The sequence below is a fragment of the Cucurbita pepo genome, chromosome LG04 (assembly GCF_002806865.2).
Source record: "Cucurbita pepo subsp. pepo cultivar mu-cu-16 chromosome LG04, ASM280686v2, whole genome shotgun sequence".
Lineage (NCBI taxonomy): Eukaryota > Viridiplantae > Streptophyta > Magnoliopsida > Cucurbitales > Cucurbitaceae > Cucurbita > Cucurbita pepo.
Genome location: NC_036641.1, coordinates 2,048,928 through 2,066,383, shown reverse-complemented (window position 1 = coordinate 2,066,383; position 17,456 = coordinate 2,048,928). Strand labels below are relative to the sequence as shown.

Genomic DNA, 17,456 nt, shown 5'->3' with positions numbered 1-17,456 from the left:
CTTGTTAATAGAAGAGGTAATAAATGAATGAACGAGTGAATCTTGAGACCTATGAGTTCAATATATTCTCACTTATCTATGAGTTCAATATTGACACAAGAGGTAACTTGATCAAGGACGAACATCTCGATTTGTAACTCATTCAGCTATTTATTATTCAAAACACAGACAGAATGCTCCAACATACAGACAAATCTTTCATTGGTATAAGGCCTTTTGGAAAAATTAGTACCTGTGCTATGGTTTCTTGCCTCTTCAACCGATGTAAATGAGTTTCAAAGCAAATGAGAAAAAAGAGCAGGATGGAAGGAACCAATGAAAAGCCAGGGTAGAGCCTTAGAGCCAGCCCCAAGCGAGTATCAACACTCAAAGGCTCGAGGAGCGGCACACAAAAGAGAAAAGTGGAGGCTTGAAGAGCACACAAAAGAAAAAAGTGGACAATATCATGCTATTAATTAATAGGCTTCAATATACTTTTAATTACTATATTTTGATAAAGGAAACACAGACCAGACCCCCACACCATTACATAAAACATTACGCAAATTGAATAATGAATAGCTAAGAAGCTAAGATCAATAAAGCGATCAATAAAACAACTTCGTTGTCGCTGTTACTAATAACGCTTGCCTTTTATTTCTTCATGCGCTCTTCTCATCCTTCTTCGCTGCTTTCTCTTCACTCTTCTTCACTTCTTCCGCCCCCGTCACCGCCGCCGCCCCCTTCGGTGGCTGCTCCTCCGCCTTCGTCACGCTCGAAACTTCAGCTTCCTTCTGTAGAAGGCAATGCATATTAGAAAATAAATAGAAATGACTTTGAATATGAATTAGGATTATACCTCAACGAGCAAGGAATCGAGAGACCGAGGCTTGTCGGAGTCGAGAGACCGAGGCTTGGCGGAGTCGAGAGACCGAGGCTTGGCGGAGTCGAGAGACCGAGGCTTGGCGGAGTCGAGAGACCGAGGCTTGGCGGAGTCGAGAGACCGAGGCTTGGCGGAGTCGAGAGACCGAGGCTTGGCGGAGTCGAGAGACCGAGGCTTGGCGGAGTCGAGAGACCGAGGCTTGGCGGAGTCGAGAGACCGAGGCTTGGCGGAGTCGAGAGACCGAGGCTTGGCGGAGTCGAGAGACCGAGGCTTGGCGGAGTCGAGAGACCGAGGCTTGGCGGAGTCGAGAGACCGAGGCTTGGCGGAGTCGAGAGACCGAGGCTTGGCGGAGTCGAGAGACGTAGGCTTGGCGGAGTCGAGAGACGTAGGCTTGGCGGAGTCGAGAGATGGAGGCTTGGCTTCCTCAACGACAACTTTCTCGGTGTCGTCCTTCTTCTTTTCATCAATTACATCATCGACCCTCTTCTCGTCTTCCACGACCTTAACTTCCTCGGTGTTCTTCACCATGTCGTCAACACGCTCGGGTGCAGGGATGACGGCCGTATCAACCTTGGCCTTAGGCTTGGTGGCACAGGCACCCATGGTAGGAAGAACAACCGAGGAAGAAAAATATGACAAGAAATGAAGATCTTTCCCTCTTGTGAGGAGAGAAAGATCAAAGAAGAAAATAAATGAGAGATTAAGGTTGTAATTAGTGTGGTGGGCAAAGGATTAGAAGCTAATCAAAGCTTTAAATACTCATAACACCCATTATGTTTGATGATTAAGAGCATTTTTAGGAGATGCCACCTCCTAATAAATTGGCATAGTTGATCCATTCTTCTATTCATTTTCACCCATAAATTCAATTATTAATTTTTAATTAGATTTTTGAGAGACAGTGTACGTGGGTTGAGTAAATTTCGGGTTAGTTAAGTTGGTGACCCAACAACACAACCCATTTAAGTTGGGTTGGGTTGGGTTGGATTCTAGACTATTTTTTAAAATCATATTTATCTGTAATACATGTTATATTAATAACTAAAATTTCATAAAACTCAAATATGAAATATTTACGATATTCTCCTTGTTGATTAACGATTATTACAATATCGAGTAACCCCGTCATATATTTAATCCTGCCCATATATGTTTGCAAGTGAGATAATTGTCTCTTCAACATAGCGGCACCCATTTTCGGTTGAGTCTCCCTGTCTTTTGTTCCGTTCTCAAGTCCCTAAACTTATGAAGTCTCGTTTCGGTAGTAGACCAATTTGTTAACATCCTCCGAGCCATTTTTTGTTGCAGCCTGGGCTACTGAATTCGCTGAAGTTATAATGCATTACTATCATCTATTATAAAAGTCAAATATTCTTAATAGTCATAATAATCTTCGAAATAGAATTGAGATTGGGTTTAGTTGAAACCCTAATTTTGAGTTGGTTGAGTTGACGTGACTCATTAACCAACTTGAATTTTCGATTTTTCAAAAAAATTAACTTAACCCAAATCAAAAAAAGTCTAGCTCAACCTAATCTTTATGTTTTATGTTGGATAGTCCGAATTCGAACAAAATACATTGACGCGATTGGGTTCCCCAGTACAATGATTTCGAAATAATTATATATATATATATAAATTAAGAAAATAATTATATAAAAAAAAAATTGGAGATTTTTTGTAACCGTAGTACAATGATTTCGACCGGTTCCCTCCAAAGCTTCCTTGAAATTTAGGATTCGACGAATAATGACGCGACGAAGGACAACTTGTGTTTGTTTTTTATCGGTGGACATATTTAGATATTTTTCATATTGTAGGTATATATCTTTTGAGCGAGTTTGTTATTATGTTCGATTCAGTGCTACAATGTCATTGAGTGCTACAATGTCATTGAGATCAAGTATTTACCGTATGAGTATAAATATATTATGTTTGAATAATAGGTATATAAATGAATCGAGATAAGATAAGGAATTACTACAAGGGGAATAAGATTCGGATTACCTTGTTGATCGGATATCTCAAGGCAAGAACACTTGTCCGAGATTCGAATCACTCCACAAGCAAGATCGATCATGTCTAGCTTGAATGATTCTTGTTGATCAAATATCTCAACGCAAGAACACTTGTTTGAGATTCGAATCATTCCATAAGCATGATTGATCTAAAAATATATAGAATTGTAAAGAAACTTAGTCTAAAGAAGAGCACAAATGTTTCTTTTACTATATTTTCTCAGTCTACCTAATACAACATACATGGTTCTATATAATCTAAAAATGAAACTAAAGGCATTCCAATATCTGTAACATTCCTGCTTAAATGATCATAATTAATCATTATGTAATTGTAACCTAAAGTAAATAAAAAGTCTTAAAATACATTAATGAAATACAATAACTAAATTATTCTAAATTGTAATCCATTCAAAGTTTATAACATGAAACTTCTTTTTCTTTAATGTGGCATGAATTAAAATATCTTTTGATAATTTCAACAATATTTTCTTCACGTCTTCATTGAAGTATATTTTATGATTGAAGTCTCTTGGTTCAATCACGAGATTATATTCAAATAAAAGAAATCTTAAACATATGATAGTAAAAAATTACTTAAAAGAATGGATATTTATTTCATGTTGAATTGTATGGATAATCTTTACTTTTAGAAGCACTTTAAGACTAATAGATAACGTGACTATATTGCACGGAGATGCACGAGAATCTGAGGTCATCAAGTGTCCAATTTAAATTTGAAATATAACGACCCTAAATTTTCACATACTCAGAGTCACTACTAACGTCTCATGCTTATCTATAATGCGGAAATATAACTCTTACATGAACATAATTGATAACGTAAACTTCAAAAAAACGTTTAAAACAACTTCTTCTTTGGAAAACAGAGCCATGGTCTTACGTGTTTAAATATGAAATACTGAAATTTAGAGAAAATAAAAACAAATACAAAATAATTTAAAACAATAAATGCAAAACAACCCATTCTAACTTAAGACTAGAAATTTAAATATAAATCTACCCTATGCACGTGCCTCAGTCTCTGCTCGCGATGCCGCCGTCCTCCGTACAAGTGCGCCTTGCCTTTACCTGAAAAATGATGTGACCCCCTGAGTATTTCAAAGAATACTCAGTAAGTGGCCCCACTATAGGAGCCATGTAAATGCAAACACATGAAATCATGATTTAGGGACCTATCTCTAATCATCTTAGGGGTGGCCTCCAGTCTCGGACAAATTGGATGTGTAGTACTTCCCTACACACGACTCACACGTGCAAGTGTGAATCCCCAGGGCGCTCATACACCCCCTGGACCCTCTGGTCAAGCTAATCTGTTGCGACGTCCAGAGGTCAGCCGAACCCCATAGTGTCATGCACCTCATGAACACCCTCATATGTGTGCTTTCGCACCTGTCCGCATACGCGCTCATCATACGGTGCGCGTCCACACTCATCATCTCTAAGGGAAGTAGCCCTATGCTTGTGAACATACAATATGCATGAGGTCCCTCTAAATCCATCGTAATGTCTCTTCTGACACAACCCTCTAGTCTCATCTCTTTGTTACTCTAGGTAACACATACTCGTGGATATTTATATTAATATCATTTTCACGCTCTTAGGGTTGTGTCCTATGTCGATCTAACGACATGATGCAATATGGCACTCATCATCATATAGCATGCTCAATATGGAAAACATCATCATATTAAGGTAAACGTCACGCAATCATCATATTCATCATATTGCCACAAAGTGCATCAAACATATCAAGTACGACATTCATCAAAATATATATATATACTGAGCACATCATCAAGTATCGTAACCCACACATCATCATAAGTCATACATCATCATAACTCATATACTGCATCGTATGACATACTTCATACATCATCGTAACTCATACAAATTTTAGCCTATCCTATAGTAAGGTCACTTACCTGATTAGCTTATACGGGTGTCACCAATTTACCCTTAACGAAAGTTTGATTTTTTCCTTTGTATCCAAGCCAACCTATAAGAATCCATGACATCAATTTCATGTTCAATTCTCTAACTCTTATAATGGTTCATGTGCTAAACTTCATGCGAGCATTAAAGACTTTGCATGGATAAAGTCTTGGAACGTTATAATATACATCTAAATATATATACATATTCTATTTACAATAAGATTTCATTTTCTATTTTTTATCTCGAGTGACTACTTTCTTGTCTTCTAATATTTTTTGTGTACTTACTTTTTCTCTCAATTTTTTTTGTTGATAGACATATTCTTGACCAATTTTTAATTGATTCTTACTTAATCATATTATTGGTCAATGTTGAAAGACATATTATTGACCAATTTTTAATTAATTCTTACTTAATCATATTATTGGTCAATTTCGATCTATTCTTACTCCCAACTCTTCCCTTTTATTTTTCTCTCCTCCTTTCTGTATTTCCTCCTCTCTTTCTTTTTTCTCTCTTTATTTATTTTTTTTTTTCTTTTATGTATTTCCTTTCTTCTTTTTTTTTTCTCTTTGTATTTATTTTTTTTTTTTGGTATTCTAATTAATTCTTCCTTCCAAATTTTTTCTCTTATGGGTATTTTTTTTTCATTTAATTTTGTTAACCTTTAAAATTCACAAATATCACACATAAATTTTCATTCCGAATTTTTCCTTTCTTCTTTCCATCCTTCCTTTCTTATTTACCTGTTAATTTTTTTGGTACAGATTCTTCTCTTTTTCTATCTGTTCTGTATTTACTTCCTATCTTCCCCTTTTTTTTTTATCTATTATGTATTTTTTTTATTCTGTTGACAAATATTTGCCTCATTTATTCTGGTTATTTTCTATAACCTAACATCATAACCAAAAATCTAAATGACTGGATAAGCAAACAAAAGAAATAATTAGAAGGAAATCTGATTCTTACTCTTTCTATAAGATAAATGAAAATGAGATCTGACATATGACTTACCGTAATAACAAACAAAAATCTCAATCTCCAAAAATTAAATCTCCAGGTCTCCTTTTCTTACTATTTCTTATAAGATAAATGAAAATGAGATCTGACATATGACTTACGGTAATAACAAACCAAAATTTCAACCTCCAAAAATTAAATCTCCAGCTCTCCTTGTAAATGTGGTTGTTAGTATTTTTTTTCTTTCTTTTTTTTTTTTTTTTTTTTTTTTTGTAGAACCACCTAATGCATCCTGTATTCTAGATTTGTGAGTTGGTTGAGGAGAGATAGTCGATGCATCCTGTATTCTGGATTGAGATTTTGACTGATGAGGTGGTTGAGGAGAGATAGTTTGGGAAAGGAAGAGGGGTGAGTGGAGAGTAGTTGAGGGAAACTTATTATTTTAATTATTTAATAATTTACTTATTATTATTATTATTATTATTATTATTATTATTATTATTATTATTATTATTATTATTATTATTATTATTATTATTATTATTATTATTATTATTATTATTATTATTATTATTATTATTATTATTATTATTATTATTATTATTATTATTATTATTATTATTATTATTATTATTATTATTATTATTATTATTATTATTATTATTATTATTATTATTATTATTATTATTATTATTATTATTATTATTATTATTATTATTATTATTATTATTATTATTATTATTATTATTATTATTATTATTATTATTATTATTATTATTATTATTATTATTATTATTATTATTATTATTATTATTATTATTATTATTATTATTATTATTATTATTATTATTATTATTATTTTTCGGGTCGTTACATGAAATCTAGGACATAATACCTCAGAAATCTTCCAAGTATAACATAACCATTTTAACTTAAAGTTAGTATATCCAAGAATTGAATAATTTAAATTCTTGCCATTTAAATTTTTTGTCCGACTGAATTGGTCCTGATCACTCTTCGGGACGAAATAGAGGAGGGGAGGAGATTCTCAAACGAGGAAAATGACTCAATGACACCGAAAGAATTGAATGAGGAGCTGTATGAGGTGAAAATCTCATGTACGGTTCTGTCGAGTGGCAGTAAGGGTGACTTATCCGTTAACTTTTGCACTATCACCCCAAAAAAATCAAAATCTGCCTTACGTAGAGTCGATACAAGTATGATGAAAAAATCTTTTTGACCAACCTGAAGTGTTGGGTTGGTTGGGTTGATGACACAAGCAACTCGAATAGAGTTTACAACTCAACTCAACCCCTCTATTTTCAAATTGAGTTGGGTTAGGTTGTTGAGTTGTTGAGTTTTTTTTCTTAATTATTTAAAAATTCATATTTATCTACAATCTATGTTATATTAATAACTAAAATTTCAATTATTAACGATGTATTACTAATATTTGATACGAACCTTGAAAATTCTTAACACATTTTTTAAGAGTAGGATAGGGTTAGGTTATGTTGTAACCCCATTTTAAAGGTGGTCGGGTGGACCCGATAAAAAATATGTCAACTCACAAACGGAACCGAATTTTTATTTTACAAAAATTTAACCCAATCCAAATCGAAAAGAAATCTAATCCAACTTAACCTTTATTGATAATTTCGGTTGGATGAATTATGGATTCATATAAATACCCCTAATCAAGCTCCGAGATTGAAAGAAGATATCGAACCTATTAACTGAAAAGTTAGCCTTTGATTGGGGTAGAATTAGAACTTCGTGTCACCTTTACCAAGAAACAAATTGGCAGACAACACCTTTTCTAGCGAACACAAATGGTGAGTTGTGTTACACCTCACTTAGAAAATGTAGGTTATGACTCTCATACGCAAGATAGACAAGAGGCGATCTTCAAGTGGCGCTCATTCGACTATGTGAGAGTCAAGATGGAGAAGTTTCATGATGCTACAGAAGAGGACGGTGCATCATCCAACATACCAAGAGTGTGCATTCAAGATAAGTTGAGGCGTACACAAGATTCGAGAGAATGAGGTGACACGAGTGTCGAAGACAAGCTTGAAGAGAGCTGGGTAGGGACCCCTATAACCTCAAAAGTAGGGGTTTCGATATGAATTTTGACATGTGACTTTGGAATTAAGTCCATCACATGAAAGTTGAACACTCACCAAATTTGATGTCAATCGTATACTCGACGTACTATGCACGGGGCCGTATGTACGCTCATCAAAATGACTTATACTCGAGAATGATTGAAAATGTCTCAAAATGCTATAGGGAGGCATGATGTCAACTTTCCCTAAACGAGCTACCATGTGGCACATGCGTGTGTCACACTAAGGGAAAGCGTTCCGAGATGAGTGACATGGGTGTCCCGGTATTGCACCCCAGCCCATGTGTCAGAAGTTGGATTATGCACTCGCTATTGGGTACGGAGTCCATAAATGACATGGCTTGGGCACAGGAGGGTCAATGCTTTGATAAAATCCGGATGGATGGATGTTCGAGATGTTCTGATGTTATGCGATAAATGGGCCTATTCTCGATAACATGATCGAGTGAGTTGCGATGGTCGACGACACCCTGTGACGTGGGATGACATCAAGATATATGAGCCATGTTAATATAGTACCAAGATAATGTTGGATACGACATTGTACATGGGATACCTTGGCCCGACTAAAGGCAAGGTTGAGTTGAATGACTTGCCTAGTGTAGAGGCAAGTTGGTTGTCTCGCAGATGATTGAATATGCATGTGTAGGTGGCATGTACGGGTGAACAAGCTTGGATTCTACACTAGTGATGTTCGGTTGGTGAAGACAAATCTCACATAAGGTCTGACGAAACCACAAAACCATGCAAAAAATGAATATAGGACTTGAGTTCCCCTTCGGACATCACAATCCACCCCCCTTCGGGGCCCAGCGTCTTTGCTGGCACTCTTTCCTTCCTCCAATCGATGTGGGACCGCCCCCAAATCCACCTCCCTTTGAGGCTAGCGTCCTTAGGCACACCACCTCGTGTCTACCCCCCTTTGGGGAACAGCGAGAAGGCTGGCACATCATCTGGTGTCTGGCTCTGATACCATTTGTAACGCCCCAGATCCATCACTAGTAGATATTGTCCTCTTTGGACTTTCCTTTTCGGGCTTCCCCTCAAGGCTTTAAAGCGCGTCTACTAGGGGAAGGTTTCCACACCCTTATAAATGGTGGTTTGTTCTCCTCCCCAACCAATGTGGGACATTACAATCAGCACCGTAGGAAGACAGATTGAAAGATAGGTCTCATCATCTCATTGCATGTGATTGTTGCATAACCTCGATAAGGGGTCACTTACTGAGTATTCTAGAAATACTCAAGCCTCGTGCTACTATATTTTTCAGATAAAGGCAAGGCACCCATGTGAGATCGACAGCAGCATCGCACATCCCGGGACTGTGGCACATGCATAGAATAGTTGTTTTCCATTTCGTAGTATAGGTTGAATTTCGTTTGCATTCAAAGCATAGGTTAGTTTAGGTTGAATTCCCATTTGCATCATTAGTATAGGTTAGAATAGGTTGAATTGTAATCGCATAATAAATCATAGGGTAGTATAAGACAGTTGTTTCAGTGTTGTTCTTTTCCCTTTCTTTCCCTTGTATTCGTTCTTCACGAGGTAATAAAAGGCCAATGTAAGTCGCATTTATGATAAGAGCCCATTTAATTTAAATTCCGCATTTCAAGATATGTAATGACCTTAGACTAAATAGGTAAAATTTAGGATCCTTACAATTGGTACTAGAAATCTAGGTTACAGATCTTGTAGGCTTGGCATGTTCCATGGTCCCACCATCCATGCCCTGTCTCCGTCAGGTATGACTTGCATAAGATAAGAAAATAAAATGTTGATTGAGTATGTTGCTATTGCCGAGTCATTATAAAATATAACTCATAATTGAATTTTTTGTATCATAATTGACTGCATTATTGTTAGCTTAATTCAATATTTATTATAATGTAGAATATGTTGTTATGTTTTACCTTGCATGGGATGTGAATGTAAATTGTTTTATTGATAATGTTTTGATTTACTGAGGTTGTTATTTGGAATGAGTAGCTATAGTTTTAGTGATCTACTAAATGTTAGTGTATGCGTGAAGATGATTTTGCTAAGGAATGTCATATGCTTCAGTTAGACGTCTCAAACATAGATAAATTACTTAGTGTGATGATCATAGATATGAAAAGGAATGCACCAACATATACTGACGTGTAAGTAATTTAAAATGAAATGAAAATGACCCAGGAAGCTTGATAAATAACAATATCTTATAGTATGCTATAGATATTAAGGCTGGTAGTGTTTGAAAGAAAATTTTTTAACTTTGAAGTATGTAAAGATGAAATTAAAGTATCAGTAAGAAAAAAAAATTGAGTTAAGACCATAAAAGTTAATTGTACCCATTATTATTTTTGGGGTGGACGATTTTAGCTTGTGCAGTAAACACAAAAGGAAAGGAGAAACCATTAGATACGGTACCTATAGTAAACGAATTCACAGATGTCTTCCTGGAGGACCTCCCGGGAATCCCTCCATCGCGAGCGGTAGACTTTGGAATAGAACTGGAACCAGGAACGAGACCCATCTTTAAAGCCCCATACCGCATGGCCCCAGCACAACTAATAGAACTTAAGTCACAAATACAAGACCTATTAGATAAATGCTTCATTCGACCTAGCGTATCCCGTTGGGGTGCGCCAATGCTGTTTGTCAAAAAGAAAGATGCTCTATGCATTGACTATAAAGAATTAAACAAGAGGACGGTAAAGAACAAATACCCATTACCCCGCATCGAGGACCTATTTGACCTACTTTGAGAGGCAACAGTATTTTCCAAAATAGACCTTCGATCAGGATACCATCAAATTAAGATTAAAAATGAAGATATACCGAAAACAGCCTTTCAAACCAGATATGGCCACTATGAGTTTGTGGTAATGTCCTTTGGCCTCCCCAACGCCCCAGCGGTGTTCATGGAATTAATGAACCGAGTATTTAAGGAGTGCTTAGACTCGTTTGTGATCGTGTTCATAGACGACATCCTGATATAACCGAAAACGGACCTAGAACACCAAGAGCACCTCCGCAAAGCCCTAACTATCTTAAAGGAGAACAAGTTGTATGTCAAATTCTCCAAGTGCGAATTTTGGCTACGACAGGTTTCGTTCTTGGGACACGTAGTGTCTAAGGACGAAATTTTAGTAGATCCCACCAAGATAGAAGCCGTCACGAAATGGAAACGCCCAACTACGGTCACCGAGATACGAAGTTTCTTGGGATTGGCGGGTTACTATCAAAGGTTTGTCCAAGACTTTGCTAGAATAGCCTCGCCTCTCACTCAATTGACAAAAAAAGGCGTACCTTTTGTATGGAACGATACTTGTGAGGCCAGCTTTCAAGAACTAAAACAAAGACTAGTGTCCGCCCTGTTGGGTTTTCTGTCTTAAAACTCATAGTTTGTAAACAAAAACATATTCTATTTTCAATAAAGTTATTATTGTTGTATATTCAGTAAAGATTGTTATTGAATAAAGTGAACTTTACGATCATTAATCTAAATCCAATAAACTAAGAACACTCTGGCTATAGTATGATTACTTGAACTATATGTAAAGACATAAGAGTGGATCAAGTTCAAGTATATAGTCAAAATGATCTATAGTATAAGGATAAGGCTGAGTACCTTAGTCTGGGGACACTATGGATGCGGCCCACTTTTGTATATGATATAAACAATGTGATCACTAAATTGTACATGTGGAGACATGTGAGTGGGGGCGTCCNACAAATAAACCCCACGAGTTAACTCAAACATGCATGCTTGCCACATAATCCCAAACATTTGAGTGGAATTTTAAGTGTCAAAATTTGGTGATCTCAAGTTTGCATGAACATGCAAACTTGACTCTTTAAATAGAGTGATCATGATNGATAATCCCGTTCTAAGGCTAGAGGATAGTGGAGAAGACACCAATGATGGTTCGAAACCGGTTCGTGAGGAAAAAGGAGTTTGAACTACAAAAGGTTAGTATTCAAACTCATTAAGTTTTAATACTTATGAACATGCTAGTTATTTACTATAATTGATCTTCTAAAAGTGCCTAACATCCAAATTGCTTCCGCATGTGTTATATTAACACCATCACGCCCTAGTGCTCACGGTTCCAGAAAGCTCTGCGGGATACGTGATTTACAGTGATGCATCCAAAAAGCGGTTGGGTTGTGTACTAATGCAACATGGCAAGGTTGTTGTGTATGCGTCAAGTCAATTAAAGAATTATGAGAAAAACTATCCTACACATGATTTGGAGTTGGCAGCAATGGTGTTCGCGTTAAAAATTTGGCGACACTACCTGTATGGTGAAAAGACCCAAATTTACATGGACCATAAAAGCCTAAAATACTTTTTCACACAAAAAGAATTGAACATGAAACAATGTAGATAGCTAGAGCTGGTAAAACATTACGACATAGATATCCAGTACCACCCTGGAAAAGCAAACATAGTCACTGACGCACTAAGTCGAACAACAACACACTCGTTGGCCCTCATCACAAAGGAGCCACGAGTGCGAGCTGATTTTGAACGAGCTGACATAGCGGTAGTAACCAAGGAGGTTGTAGCCCAAATAGCCCGACTGACAGTGCGTCTCACGCTCAGACAGAGGATCATAGACTCACAACGTGAGGATCCAAGTCTAAACAAAATCCTAAACCAGTTGAAACTAGGCCCAGTGGACGGTTTTTCCAAGTCAACAGATGATGGACTATTGTGTCAAGGACATTTATGTGTCCCACCGGTTAAGAAAATAAAGAACGAAATCTTAACTGAAGCACACAACTCACCCTTCTCGATACATCCAGGTGGAACAAAGATGTATCAAGACCTGAAACAACACTTCTCGCGGCGAAGTATGAAAAAGAATATCACGAAACACGTGAGTAAATGCCTGGTATGCCAACAGATAAAAGCCCCTAGGCAGAAAATCGCCGGACTACTACAATCTCTAAGTATACCGGAATGGAAATGGGAAAATATTGCAATGGATTTCATAGTAGGCCTACCCAAGACGCTAAAGAGTCATACGGTAATTTGGGTAATTGTCGGTCGTTTGACAAAGTCGACACACTTCCTACCGGGTAAGGCAACATATACAGTAGACAACTAGGCTCAACTGTATGTGAAAGAAATTGTGAGGTTGCATGGAGTCCCGGTATCTATAGTGTCGGATCGAGACCCGCGTTTTACGTCGGCCTTTTGGCGCAGACTTCAAAAAGCATTGGGTGCCCTCCTCGACTTTAGCACTGCCTTCCACCCACAAATTGATGGTCAAACGGAACGATTAAACCAAATTCTGGAAGACATGCTTCGGGCATGTGTTATGGATTTCACAGGGAGTTGGGACACTAAACTACAATTAATGGAATTTTCGTACAAAAGCAACCATCGGGATGGCACCGTTTAAAGCGTTATATGGAAAACAGTGTAGATCACCATTGTGCTGGGACGAAGTAGGAGAACGAGAACTGGTAGGACCCGAGCTGGTCTGCATCACCAACAAGGCGGTATAGAAAATTAGAGCAAGGATGCGCACCGCACAAAGTAGGCAAAAGAGCTACGCCGACGTTAGGCATAGGAACTTAGAGTTCGAAGAGGGAGACCTAGTGTTCCTAAAAGTAGCTCCTATGAAAGGCGTTCTAAGATTCGGATGTAAGGAGAAGTTAAGCCCCCGCTTTATCGAACCGTTCGAAATTATAGAAAGAATAGGTTCAGTAGTATACAAACTAGCCTTACCACCTTCACTCTTGAGCGTACACGATGTATTTCATGTGTCCATGTTAAGGAAATATATTACAGACCCTACGCACGTGATAGACTACAAACCCCTCGAGATCGAGAAAAACTTAAGTTATCAGGAGAAACCGATTAAAATCCTAGCCCGAGAAGTGAAAGCCTTACGTAATAGAAATATAGGTTTCATCAAGGTATTGTGGCGAAACCACCAAATCAAAGAAGCGACGTGGGAACGGGAGGAAATAAAAGAAAAATATCCCGAATTGATCTAGGAGTTTGAGACTTTCGAGGATGAAAATTCTTTTTAGGGGTAGATAATGTAACGAATCAGATAAAAAAAAATGGTCGTCGGCAGGACCACGACACACAAAGAGCGCCCGACGTCGAGGTCACAACAGAAACCAAACTCGACCTTCAGTCACCTCCAAGATACCTGCAGAGAAGAAAAATAGTGAGGAAAGGAGGAAGACAGTGAGAACATCCGACGAAGCTTCGACAAAGCCAAACCCTACGAAATCGACGTCGAAACCTCCGATTTACGCAATGAAAATAATCCTAGAGACTTTTACACACCAAGGGTAGATTTAGACGATTCCTACACGTTGTACACCGTCGGGTAAGGGAGACAGAACGTCGGATTTCCGAACCCTCTCAAATCTGAGAGTGTGAGGCCTTTACAAACCAAACAAACACCATAAACGGGATTAAGGGGAGGAGGAGACACGGAAACGGAGGAAAAGGAAGAAAAAAGGACGTTGAAACGACGTTACCGAGGATAGAGAGAGGTCGCCAAAAAATTTCGTGTCATCGGGCGAAGAAGACGAAGTTCGACCCGAGGGCCGGACTCCCGCGACCCGAACCGAGTCCAACCCACTCCAGTCCAAACCTCGGCCGACGAAACCCCCGCGGCCCAGTCGCCTCAGCCCAAACCAGAAAGCCCAATTACGGCCTAACCCATCAGCCGTGACCCGAGACCAAAAACCCAGCCGACCCTAGACCCGCAAGCCCAATCCAATACCCGACGCTCATAGCCCAGCCCACCTGCAAACGTTTCCTCTCAGTCCAGGCCCGATCCATCACTCACGGTCAACCCAGACCCGCGACTGCAACCGAAAACCCGCGCGCTCAACCCGACAACTCGCGCCTCGACCCGAGACCGCTGCACACGCGTCGCCCTCTAGCTGTGTTTTAAAATAAAGGTTATGTTTTATGAATTTAAATGAAGTCTTCTGCATTTAATATTTATGGTACGTATACAGTAGTGACCTTAAATTAAGTAGAAAATTTCGGGTCGTTACACTTGAAATAACTCTATCTATAGAACACTAATTATGGAAAATAAGATATTTAATAAAAATATAATTATAGATATATAAAATTTCAAGACTTTTAGCAATGAACCCATGTAAATTAGATAAATAATTTTGTAGAAGTTCGAACTTGAAACTGATGTTATGGGCTCACATAGACTGACTTGGATTTCAATGGGCGGAGTCGAACTTTCATTAAGGATAACTTTGTGACATCAGCCTAAGCTAATCAGGTAAGTGGTCTAGTATCGAGCGAAAGAACCTATGGATTAAGTCAACCCTACTCCACTAGTCAAACAAAATAGGTAGCAGAAGGGAAGAAGCACTACATACACCTAGGAATCACCAACACGAAAACTTTTTTAGCAATTATGATACGACATGCAAATGAAGGATATATATATATATGTATATATATATATGTTGTCATATGATATGAGTTATGTTATGGTACAAGATATGTGATAAATTGACATGTTTATGATATGATATATTGTGATGCAATATGTTATAGTATGATATGTATATGATAAAATGTTATGTTAAAAGCATGGGCCGTTATGTTATGTCTCATAAATTGTGTGTATACAACATGATATGAATGACACGAAATCACGAAAAATGACATAAAATATAACCCCATTAGTATTATGTATGATATGAGAACTGAAGAATGAGAAACGATATGATATGAATAATGAACGATATGTGATTTGATATGAAAACCGATATGATAGGTATAGAACGCTAGCGAGGTTGTATTAAATGATAATGAAAATGGAAAGATGTTGGAACCTCATGCATTATGTGTGCTCATGCATTGAGGGATACCCCTATTCCATCACAAGATACGGACGCGTACATTCATTAGGCAGGCGAAGTATCGTTATGTTTTACATAATGTTGTCGTGACGGTTACTAATTCTAATGGCGTCTGGCAAAAGTTGAGCTACTAGAGAAGGCTCGCCCTACAAGAAAAGGGGCCCAGCGGGGTGCGAACCGTCTGGTGAGCCCATATTCGCACGTATGGGCTGTGTGTAGATGGTACACATCCAAGCTTCTCATTAGAATAGTGTCGTAGAAAAATGGACTGATGTGATAGGTTCCGTCATTGTATTTAATCCCCAATAGTGGGTCACTTACGAGTATTTCTTAAAATACTCAAGCCACGTGCTACCTCTATTTTAGGTTAAGGCAAGACATTCCTGTACGGCTCACGAGGGCATCGCAACTCAAGACCATGTCACATGCATAGGGTAGTCATATTATTTTCTTAGACTTAGGCTAGAATAGGATATTTTTTATTTAAACGTTTATTTATTTTATTTAGTCTTTTATTGTGTCATTTTTAAAAGTGTCTTCAAACACGCAAGTCCATGGTAGTGTTTTAGGCTGAAGTGTTATGTTTTATGAAGTCGTATTATTTTCAGGTTATGTTTAAATGAAGTATTTCCGTATTCAATGTTTGATATGGATACAGTAGCGACCTTAAATTAAGTAGAAAATTTTGGGTCGTTACAACAATATCTCATCCTTCATTCCACCACATTAGAAAGCATTGAAATCGACCTACATCTCAAATTCTCATCTTAGGGGCAATTTCATAATTTTCCATAACATACATTGCATTTCTATCCAAATTGCCATCCAGAGTTCTAATCATGCATATTCTAATCACCTATGGTAAGATATGCTCGTATGCTAGTACGTTCTACCGATGCGTACAAATATTTTTTTTGAAGAAAATTTGAATGGCTATTTATATGAATGGTGCATGCCTTCATGAGCTAGATTTTCCACTTGGTAGGTCCTAATTCAAGTCATAATAAGGTTAGTATTGAAATCTAGCTGGAAAACTGTCAAATGGAGTCAAAACAAGCCCGATAGTAATCTCACGCTCACTCATATGCTTCCACATGCATACGGAGGGGTACTACCACTCGTATTATGACACATAGCGATCACCAACTGGCTCCTTCAACTTAAACGGTGTGCGCTCGAGTTTGAAAGTGTGCAATTTTCCTTTGAACTTTCTAGTGTTGACACAATGCTCCTCCTCTGCCCGACACACGTCCCCATTAGATGTTGACACATTTTTCAATCGTTGCAAGACGCGTTCCTCTAGTCATTGAGCGACATGTATCACTTACTTTTCATCTTCAACCAAGGATTTTCCAAATTCATTGGATTTTCATAAATCAAGAACAATAACTTGAATCTCTTACTTTAGATCTTGTTGGACGGAAGAGTCCAAATGGAATATTCTCAGTCACTAACCCCTAATAAGTCCATTACAAGATGCCTAATAATGCCAATGGTGAAAGGACTAAAATACCCCTCTAAGGTTGACTTTGACTATTTTTTAATCTTTCACTACTTTGTTCATATTGATTACCAAGGTTTTCTCGGAGAGAATCATTGACCGTCTTTTTAATTGTGTGACATTTGTTCCCTTTAGATTTGATATTTAGAATACTTTTATTTACCGGTA

At 37.6% G+C, this 17,456-nt stretch overlaps 1 protein-coding gene across 1 annotated transcript; it reads right to left on the bottom strand.

The window, feature by feature from the left end:
• Positions 1 to 434: 434 nt before the first annotated feature.
• LOC111793974 (coiled-coil domain-containing protein 8-like) lies at positions 435 to 1,568 on the bottom strand. The gene is made up of 2 exons (XM_023676068.1): positions 839 to 1,568; positions 435 to 773 (listed from the first exon to the last, which is right to left on the bottom strand). Exons 1-2 carry the CDS (start codon positions 1,463 to 1,465, stop codon positions 642 to 644), a joined length of 759 nt encoding a protein of 252 aa, XP_023531836.1. The 5' UTR covers positions 1,466 to 1,568; the 3' UTR covers positions 435 to 641.
• Positions 1,569 to 17,456: the final 15,888 nt, after the last annotated feature.

Excerpts from the sequence above, each read along its gene's own strand:
- LOC111793974 (XM_023676068.1), bottom strand. The coding sequence starts at position 1,465 with ATGGGTGCCTGTGCCACCAAGCCTAAGGCCAAGGTTGATACGGCCGTC. Across the intron at positions 774-838 it reads TCGATTCCTTGCTCGTTGAG|AAGGAAGCTGAAGTTTCGAG; the intron begins GTATAATCCTAA and ends TGCCTTCTACAG.